This window comes from Pristiophorus japonicus, chromosome 4, assembly GCF_044704955.1.
Source record: "Pristiophorus japonicus isolate sPriJap1 chromosome 4, sPriJap1.hap1, whole genome shotgun sequence".
NCBI lineage: Eukaryota > Metazoa > Chordata > Chondrichthyes > Pristiophoridae > Pristiophorus > Pristiophorus japonicus.
In genome coordinates this window covers 130,252,091-130,262,228 of record NC_091980.1, presented here as the reverse complement: position 1 = coordinate 130,262,228, position 10,138 = coordinate 130,252,091, and the positions used below count along the sequence as shown (strand labels likewise).

The window sequence follows — 10,138 nt, the reverse complement described above, 5'->3', positions numbered from 1 at the left end:
CTTCACTATCTATATTTCACTATCCTCTGCACAATTCTGAAACTCACACAGTCTTGCACAAGCTCCTATATTTATACTATTGGAACAGCTGCAGTCAAACAGGGTATGACATCACCAATGATGATTGACAATCCCTCAGAGCCAATCAGGAATTGAGGCACCAATTAACAAAGGAGAGGGGATTTGTAGGAGGGGTCTGGGGGAGATCAGTCTTGGTGATGTCACTGCCTTTGGGTTCCTTGAACGTCTTCAAATCTGAAAGTGTGCCGTTGTTTAACGCTCTCACTTGAATGAAATTATAATTTTCGACTTTCTCCAAAGGGGTTTTTCATAATCTGGCGAAGTTTGTTACTTGCAAGTTTCTGTGGCACTGAGACAATATTCAAAGCAATCAAGTCATCTTGGTGCATTTACAAACCAAGCATTGGCCAGTGGAATGGGAATTCCATCCTGTGGGTGGTGTGAACTGCCCCCAGTTCGAATACAGAGAATGGGCATGTGTCTGAGGATTGGCTACATGGGGGCATCAACAATCTTTCATTTTTATTCTCATGGAATGATGTCTGGTAAAATTCAATATATTGAGTGAGAATGAGAGGGAGTGAACATTACTGAACACATTGTCACCCACATCTCCATTTGATAGAGGGATTCAAAATCATGAGGTGTCTGGACAGAGTCGATAGACAGGAACTGTTCCCATTGGCAGAAGGGTCGAGAACCAGAGGACACAGATTTAAAGTGACTGGCAAAAGAACCAAAGTCAACATGTTTACGCAGCGAGTGGTTGGGATCTGGAATGCAATGCCCGAGAGGGTGGTGGAGGTAGACTCAATCGTGGCTTTCAAAAGGGAATTGGATAAGTACCTGAAGGAAAAATTAATAGCAGGGTTGCAGGGGAAGGGCGGGGGAGTGGGACGAGCTGAAGTGCTCTTGAAGAGAGCCGGCACGGGCTCGATAGGCCGAATGGCCTCCCTCTGTGCTGTACCCATTCTATGATTCTATGATTTGCTCCGGCATGTTTTGGGGCAGGCTTGATGGACCAGCTGGTCTTTTCCTGCCCCTCAATTTGATGTGTTAGACGTGTCCTTTCACAGTCGGTTTTCAGTGACTCGAAAGAATATTTAAATCTGATTGAAATGATGAATATTTAAATCTGATTGAAATGATGAGGCTCAGGTATGCTCTAACTGTCTGGCTCATCATAGATTCTATCAGCACAGAAAGAGGCATTCGGCCCATCGTGCCTGTGCAGGCACTTTGTAAGAGCCATCCAATTCGTCCCATTCCTCAGCTCCTTCCCCATAGCCCTGCAACTTTTGTCAAGTGTATATGCAATTCCCTCTTCAAAGTTACTGTTGAATCTGATTCCACCGCCCTTTCAGGCAGTGCGTTCCGGATCACAACAACTCCCTGCGTTAAAATAATCGTCCTCATCTCTCCCCTCTGGTCATTGACCTTTCATGCTGGTGTATCCCGGAGATTCAAAGCCGTGACGTCTGGTTTCAGTGCAGAAGTGGTTCAGTTCTCGATGAGCTGATGAGAGGTGATCCCTTGGATTAAAACTCTGCTTTAGATGGGGCAGAGAGTGCGGCAGTGATTCAGATCCGGAGCCACCAATCACACCACAGGCACTACCCTTTCAGGGGAGATGCCACCAATGAGCACAGTTGACCAACCTGAATCAAACATGAGTCTGTACAACAATCCCTCAGTAGTGCCCTTCAGACAGTGTGGCAATCCCTTAGTGCTGCTCCTCCGACAGTGAAGAATCCTGTGAGTATTGTCCCTCTGACAGTGCGGCGCTCCCTCAGTCCTGCCCCTCTGACAGTGCGGCGCTCCCTCAGTCCTGCCCTTCTGACAGTGCGGCACTCCCTCAGTACTGCCCCTCTGACAGTGCGGCACTCCCTCAGTACTGCCCCTCTGACAGTGCGGCTTTCACTCAGTACTGTGTGTGTCTGTGTGTGTGTGCGCGTGTGTGGAGGCAGGGTCATTGAATACATTTAAGGTGGAGATAGATAGATTTTTGAACAATAGCGGAGTCAAGGGTTATGGGGAACAGGCAGGAAAGTATTGAGACCAAGATCAGACCAGTCATGATTTTACTGAATGGCGGAACAGGCTCGAGGTGCCAAATGGCATAGCATGTTATTATGTAAACCTCTCTGCCTCCTTTAAGACACTAAAATGTACCTGTGGTCTCACTGCCTTATGTGGCTGAACAAACGTGAACATTTTCACTTGTTGTATTACAGCATTGCAACGCTAGATTGAAATGCATGAATACAATTTGCAAGATATACTCTTGTGTATTAATGCTTGGTAGTCACAAGACACCAGAGGGCGCCGCGGTCGGAGATCATTGGGCTGGACACACGTGGCATGTGTGCTTGATCACCTGTATATAAGCTGGGTGTCTTTGTCACACTGGCACTCTTGGGCTGGAATAAAGATGGATGATGTTGCACCTGAGTGAGTTTACAGGAACCAGATTTTTGAGTCGTTACATATACGTACAATTGAAATTAGATCTTCAACATGTCTGAATACCTATTGTAGATTGGGTATTGTACAATGAGAAGGGGTTAATTAATAGTCTTTTTGTGCGGGGTGCTTTAGGGAAGAATGATCATAACATAATTGAATTCTTTATGAAGATTGAAAGTGAAGTTGTCCAATCCAAAACTAGGTCCTAAATCTAAACAGAGGAAACTATGAAGGTATGAGGAATGGCTATGATAGATTGGGAAGAGTCATTAAAAGGCATGATGGTGGATAGTCAATGGCTAACATTTAAGTAACGAATACATGAATTGCAACAATTATACATTCCTTTCTGCTTCAAAAACACAAAAGGAAAAGTGGCCCAACCATGGTTTACACAAGAATATAAGGATAGTATTAGATCCAAAGAGGAGTCATACAAAGTTGCCAGAACAAGTAGCAATCCTGAGGATTGGGAGCAATTTAGTATTCAGCAAAAAAGGACCAAGAGATTGTTTAAGAGGAGGAAAATAGTATGAGACTAATCTTGCAAGGATCATAAAAACCGACTGTAAAAGTTTCTCCCAGTCTGTAAAAAGAAAAAGATTAGTAAAGACAAATGAAGGTCCTTTTCAGTCACAAATGGGATAATTTATAATGGGGAACAAGGAAATGGCAGAACAATTAAATACTTTGGTTCTGTCTTTACAGAAGAGGACACAAATAACATCACAGAAATGCTAGGGAACTAAGGATCTCGTGAGCAAGAGAAATTAAAGGTAATGATTATTAGTCAGAAAATAGTGCTGGAGAAACTAATGGGACTGAAAGCTGATAAATCCCCAGGGCCTGATAATCTGCATCCCAGAGGAATAAAAGTGGTAGCCATGGAAATAGTGGTTGCATTGGTTATCATCGTCCAAATTTCTACAGATTATGGAACAGTTGCCGCAGAATGGAGGGTGGCAAATGTAACCCCACTATTTTAAAAAGGAAGGAGAAAGAAAACAGGTAATTGCAGCCCGGTTAGCCTAACATTAGTAGAATGTGATAAAAGGACACTTGGAAACTATCAACGGGATTAGACAAAGTCAATATGGATTTATGAAAAGAAAATTGTGTTTGACAAACCTACTGGAGTTTTTTTCGAGGATGTAACTGAGATTAGATAAGGGAGAACCGGTGGATGTCGTATATTTGGATTTTCAGAAGGCCTTTGATAAAGTCCCACAAGAGGTTAGTGTGAAAAATTAAAGCACATGGGATTGGGGGTAATAGACTGTGGATTGAAAATTGGTTAATTGATAGAAAACACAGTCGGAATAAACAGGTCTTTTCCTGGGTGGTGAGTCGTGACTAGTGGGATACCACAGGGATCGGTGCTTGGGCCCCAACTAATCACATATATAAATAGATTTGGAGGAGGAACCCAAATTTAATATTTACAATTTTTCCACAGTACAGGAGCAAGAATGTCTTACTACAATTATACATGGCCTTGGTGAAACTACACCTGGTGTATTGTGCACAGTTTTGGGTCTCCTTAAGAGCGCAGCGAAGTTCCACCAGACTGATTCCTTGGATGTAAAGATTGTCGTATGACGAGAGAATAGCTTGACCAGGCCTGTATTCACCAGAAGAGTGAAAGGGGATCTTATTAAATCATAAAATTCAGACTGGTTTGGAGAGATTGGATGTGGGGAGGAAGTAGCCCTTTGCTGGGAAGTTGAGAATAAAAAGTCACAGGCTCAGACTATGCTGTAGGAAATTTAGCGCAAAGATGATAAATGTTTTCACTCAGGATGGGGAAACTGGGGAACTATTGACTACAGAAGGCAGTGGAGCCCAATTGCTGAATATATTTAAGAAGGATATGAGATATCTTGATACAAAAGGCATCAAGGGCTATGGGGTAAAAGCATGAACATGGTGGTGGTAAAGGATTAGTTATGATCATATTTAATGGTGGTGCAGTCTTGACAGAACCAAAATGGACAACGACTGCATTTATGTTTTTATGAATATAACTGTCAATATATTGAAATTACCCCAGCAACGAGCCAAATTATAGGACTATTAACAGTAGTAGAAGGGACGAGAACCAGCAGACACAAATTTAAGACAATTGACAGAAGAACCACAGCTGACATGAGGATAAACTTTTATGCAATGAGTGGTTAATATCTGGATTGCACTGTCCGAGAGGGTGGTGAAGACATTTTCAATCATAGGATTGAACAAGTACATGAAGGAAAAACATTGCAGGGAAACAAGGAAAATGCAAGGGAGTAGGACAAGCTGAAGTGCTCTTGGAGAGCCAGCTGAGTGGTTACAGCACAGGAGGCCAATGTATGATTGTTGCATAGCCGAATGCAATACTTGTGCTGCAAACAAGTTATGGTAAATGGAAAATAAGTAACCACTAACTTGCTGGGAGACAAAACCCAGTCCAATATTGAACAGCTTATTTACAGTCGATTACATTTCACATCAAGAGCCCAGGTCTCAGCCTGTACAAAGCCATCATTCTATGTAGGACAGAGTCTCACACATATTGTATAAACAAGAGTACTGATCAGAAGCTTCAGTCACTCTCCCCCAGAGTGTGCTTGTCAAACAGGTACACTCCCAGGCCATTCTCAGGGGCTCCCAGTCTCTTCAGGTTGGTGATGTGATCGCCAAGCTTCTTGATCATCTTCACTTGTTCGTCCAAGTAGTGGGTCTCCAGGAAGTCACACAACTGATGGAGAAACAGAAAAGGAGTTATGGCCAGTAGCAGATATCAAGGAACATTGGAGCTTACTGCTTGAGAGTTGGGATTTTAGTCCTCTTGGACTCGAGGATAGTTAAGTGGTGCAATTGAAATTGATGCAGTAATTCCATCATTTTGATGAAAACTTGCTATACAAAAAGGTGCTAGGATCAGACACTTACAATATCTACCCTAAAATAGACCCAACACAAAGCTATTGGACACAGATCTTTTAAATTAAGTTCAAGGACAGCAACTTACCCAAAAGCCCACATTGAAGCATTAGGAACTTACATGAGGGTCAGTGCTCCCAGTGGAGAGTTTGTGCAGATCCAACAGACTCTGGTTCACATTCTTCTCCATTTGCAGAGCTCTCTGCATGGCCTCCAGACCATTGCTCCACTCATCCTGCTCTGGTTTCTGAAGAGGAAAGTCAGATTAAAACAAACCAAGTATTTTTTGTCTTTAGATACTCTGATAATGACTCCACGAGGTAAAGTATTGTACATTAACTGTATTGACCTTAGTGCGTTTAATGGAACTCCAGTGCTGAGGATCACACCTGGTGGCCTGCCACACCTGTACAGGTAACCTGCAAGTCTGACTGCAGTGCCCTCTAGTGGCATATATGTAATACTACAAGCAGTAAAAACAAGTTTGGAAATAGGACAGTATTGAAGGAAAATAAGGATGAAAGAAAATGCAATCAGAAGAAGTCTAGTTTACCATGAACCAATGTGTTAAAATATTGAATTACTGAATTAAGTCAACTACTGGTGTAAAATTTATGAGGTGAACAGCATAGATGTATTTAAGGGGAAGCTAAATAAGTACATGAGGGAAAAAGGAATAGAACGATATGTTGCTGGATAAAGCAAGGTGGGAGGACGACATCTGGAGCCTGATCACCAGCATGGACCAGTTTGTCCAAATGGCTGGTTCCTGTGGAATTGGAACCAACTCCTTTAACATGTATTGGGAACAATCAGTTTAAGGGGAACCAAACAGAAGGCCCCTCGTTTATGGAGCCAAACCTTGATGTCTGCCAAGATGATTCGGCCTCCACGCCGATTCTGGAATTTCATCAGTTTCTCAGCATGCTCACATTCCTCATGTGACTGCTCCTTGAAGAACTCAGCAAAGTGACGCAGGGCAACATCATCCCGGTCAAAGTAGAAGGACTGTGGAGGGATCAGAAGAGTCGTTGATTATTGCATGGCACACCCATCATCATGGGCACTGTACATGAAGTCAAACTCATGTTTCTTGTTTTAAGGGCTCAGTCTCACTGAACTTATGTATAGTTATGGAAACTAGCACCTACTCAACTAACCTGGTAAAGATATTGGATAATCTCAGCTCCAGCCATAGGGAAACTTAATATGAGAAATATGACCAGGAGTAGACCCCACAGCTGAGCTTCTTCCACCATTTAAGATTATGGCTGATCTGATCATGGACTCATCCCCACCCATTGCCACATAACCCCTTAGCGTTTAAGAAACTGTATTACAGTCTTAAATTTATTCATGTCTCAGCTTTCCACATCTCAGGCAGCAAATTCCACAGATTGACAACCCTCAAGAAATTTATCAGTTCTAAATGGGCAGCCCCTTATTCTAAGATCATGCCTCTAGTTGTTGTCTCCCCCATCTGGAAAAATCCTCACCTGTATCTACCCAGTCACACCTCCTCAATCTTATACATTTCAATAAGATGACCTCATTTTTCTGAATTCCAATGAGTAGATGCACTCCCCCACCCCCCTCCACTCCTGCTGTACTGTACTGTGGCACTTTACAATCTTGCTCCATTTAAATAAACATTTGCTCTTTGTTTTTTTTTTCCTGCTAAAGTGCATGACCTCACTTTCCAACAGTCAAATTTTTCCCCACTCACTTCACCTGCCTATGTCCTTTTGCAGAAGTGTGTTCTCCTCACACATTACTGATACAAAGTTTGGAGGAATAACAAACTAGGCTACGTTACCAAATTGGAAGGAGGGACAGAGTGTAATATATAGATTGTAAACAGTTGGGGTCCCAGCACTGATCCCTGTGGCACCCTACTAGATACTGGTTGCCAACCAGAGAATGAACCATTTATCCTGACTCAGTTCTTTAGCCAATCCTTTATCCATGCTAATATATTACCCCAAAGCCTATGAACTTTCATCTTGTGCAGTAATCTTTTGTGGCAACTTGTCAAATGCCTTTTGGAAGTCCAAATACACCACAGCCACTGGTTCACCTTTAACCACCCTGTTTGTTACATCCTCAAAGAATTCCAGCAAATTTGTCAAACACTACTTCTTCATAACATACATGCACACGCTGCCTGATCAAATTTTGTTTTTCCAAATGCCCTGTTATGTTAATAATGGAAACCAAAATTTTCCCCATCACAGATTAGACTAACTGGGCTATAGTTTCCTCCTTCTTATTAAAAAATAGGGGCATTACATTTGCAGCTTTCCAAACTGCTGGGAGCTCCCCAGAATCCAGGGAATTTTAGTAAATTACTAACAATGCATCCACAATCCCTGCTGCTACTTCTCAAGACCCGAGGATGCAAGCCATCAGGACCATTTATCTGCCTTTAGCCCAATTATCTTACTGAGTCCTACCTCATCAGGTGATTGTTACTGCATTAAGTCCCTCCCCCCCTATAGCCCCTTGACTATCCATCATTGGAATGTTGTTACTGTCCTCTACTGTAAAGACAGATACAAGATATTTGTACAGATTTTCTGCCATCTCTACGTTGCCCATTACTAATTCCCCAGTCTCATCCTCTTACGTGATTTAGAAAAATTTACAGGCTATGGAAACATGGAGTTGGATCACTCCACCCAACATTCAGCAAGGCACAATGGACTGAATGGCCTTCTGTAGTGCATCACTCCATGATCACCAATTCAGCTTTGGTTGAACAGGCTTAAAACTGGAACCTGAATCTTGGCACCCTATATTCATTGTAGCTCTGGAAATTAGTGAAGGAATTGCCACAAAATTTATACCCTGGTCACCAGTAGCATGCTCCAATAATAGTTTATTAACCCAAATACATTTTGTACAGGCTAGTATTAGAAGTCAAAGCAACATCCAAAACTAGAGATCTAATCACAGTGCAGAATTCATGTATAAAAAAAAAGTGAAAAACTAGCTGAATTTTACTGCCTACAATCATGCCAAGGAACTAAAACTACCACAAGCAGCATTAACTTGGCACACAGTCTACACAAATCAAAGCATTGTTGAGAACCAGAGATCACAGAATAAAAGTTTAGAGAACCCCTCAGAATTTGAGGTGCTTGGTGAAGTTCACAGGGGTTAAGGGAGAGTCCACTGAGTACAGACAATTGATGATTAACTTTCTTTGCTTTATTGATGCTAAAAGTTAGAGGAAAGACAGAAGGATACAAACTGGTATTTAACATTCAGAGGTTCAAAACACTAGGAACAGGAGGGAAGCAGAAACATTTGTAACACTTTCTTCCCATCCTCCCCCTGTGGAAAGAAAGTGTTTCAGATTTCCACCACACTGGTGGGAAAGAATACTTCCTGACATCCCTCAGAAAAATACAGCGAGGCCATTTATGACATCACCCATTGAACCAGCAAGGTAAGGAAAGTCCATGGAGTGATTTAGAATGAGGATACAAATTCTGAATTCCTTGCATTGTGTGCAGAATGTATTCCAAATAAACTTCATCAAGCTCAAGATCCCAGGAAAAGAATCAAGATAATCAGATGATACAGCTGCTGCAAGGAAAAGAGAATGTTAATAAATTCAAATTAAGATAAATTGTTTCATATTATAGCTTTAAAAGTGAATTCACTGCATAGATTCAGGGAGGGGTGGGGGGGCAGAAAGAGAAATAGGTGGGCTGGGTCCAGCACAGGATTTCATAAATTCACATTACATAGTCTCCATTGTAAAGTGGCAAAAAACACAAAACTCACCATAGAGATATAAACATAGGAGGAATAGAGCTCCATGTTGATCTGCTTGTTGACAGCATCCTCACAGTCCTGGTGGTAATTCTGACACACTTGAGAAGCCATCTTAATATTTTATTCTTCCAAAGTAAAAACTTTCTCAAAATACAAAGATAACATTTAGCCAAACTCAAACTCCAATATTTATACTGAGGGATAATCCAGGGTGTGGCACTCTTGATGATGAGTGACAGTCATCAATACCCAATCAGAAGTTGCATCTTCTCAGAGCACCAATCAAGTAAAGGGAGGAGGGAGATGGACTCCCAGAGCCAGTCAGATCTTTGAAGAATGAACATCATTGGCTGACTTCTCAATGAGGATCTCAATTGTCCGAACGTTCCTCAAATATCCAGAGTCACAAGTTTGATTGGATTCTCTATTCTTTGGGCTAATTAATTGGAATGTTTAATTCCGCTATCGGAAACACTTAAACCATAAGTGCTCCCTTTATAAGGGGGAACAAACTGTCAGATCCACATTATGACAAAACTAACATAAAAACTTTAAAAATTTTACATTATTTCCCTGTATCCACGCTGCGCTCCCCTCCCTCTGGTGCCCTCCGATGACGGAAAGTCTCAAGCATACCGGGAGACACTGCGTGCTCCCAATTCAGGGATACCTGGGCACGGATATCGCCGCGGAAGAGAGGCAGGCAGACGGAGAGAACATCCCATCGACCGTGCTCTGCCTGGACCAGTTAATGGCCACCTTGAAAGTTTCATTGATTCCTCTGTTGTTTGCGAGTCAGTGTTTTTTTAATAGTTCTGGATTGTTCAGTGGGTTGATCATTTGCAGGTATCTGCGGGTTTGAAGCAACATCCAAACAACTCATTGGATATTTGTCTAATAGACTGAGACGATAGACAGAGAAGTCGAGAAAGGGAATTGAAGTGAC

At 42.1% G+C, this 10,138-nt stretch overlaps 1 protein-coding gene across 1 annotated transcript; it reads right to left on the bottom strand.

Annotated features, from left to right (window-relative positions):
* Nucleotides 1-5,068: 5,068 nt before the first annotated feature.
* On the bottom strand, nt 5,069-9,303 carry LOC139262576 (ferritin heavy chain, oocyte isoform-like). The gene is made up of 4 exons (XM_070877738.1): nt 9,202-9,303; nt 6,271-6,417; nt 5,531-5,656; nt 5,069-5,224 (listed from the first exon to the last, which is right to left on the bottom strand). Exons 1-4 carry the CDS (start codon nt 9,301-9,303, stop codon nt 5,069-5,071), a joined length of 531 nt encoding a protein of 176 aa, XP_070733839.1.
* Between the last annotated feature and the right edge of the window lie 835 nt (nt 9,304-10,138).

Excerpts from the sequence above, each read along its gene's own strand:
- LOC139262576 (XM_070877738.1), bottom strand. The coding sequence starts at position 9,303 with ATGGCTTCTCAAGTGTGTCAGAATTACCACCAGGACTGTGAGGATGCT. Across the intron at positions 6,418-9,201 it reads CCTATGTTTATATCTCTATG|TCCTTCTACTTTGACCGGGA; the intron begins GTGAGTTTTGTG and ends ATCCCTCCACAG. Across the intron at positions 5,225-5,530 it reads CTGGGAGCACTGACCCTCAT|TTGTGTGACTTCCTGGAGAC; the intron begins GTAAGTTCCTAA and ends TTTCTCCATCAG.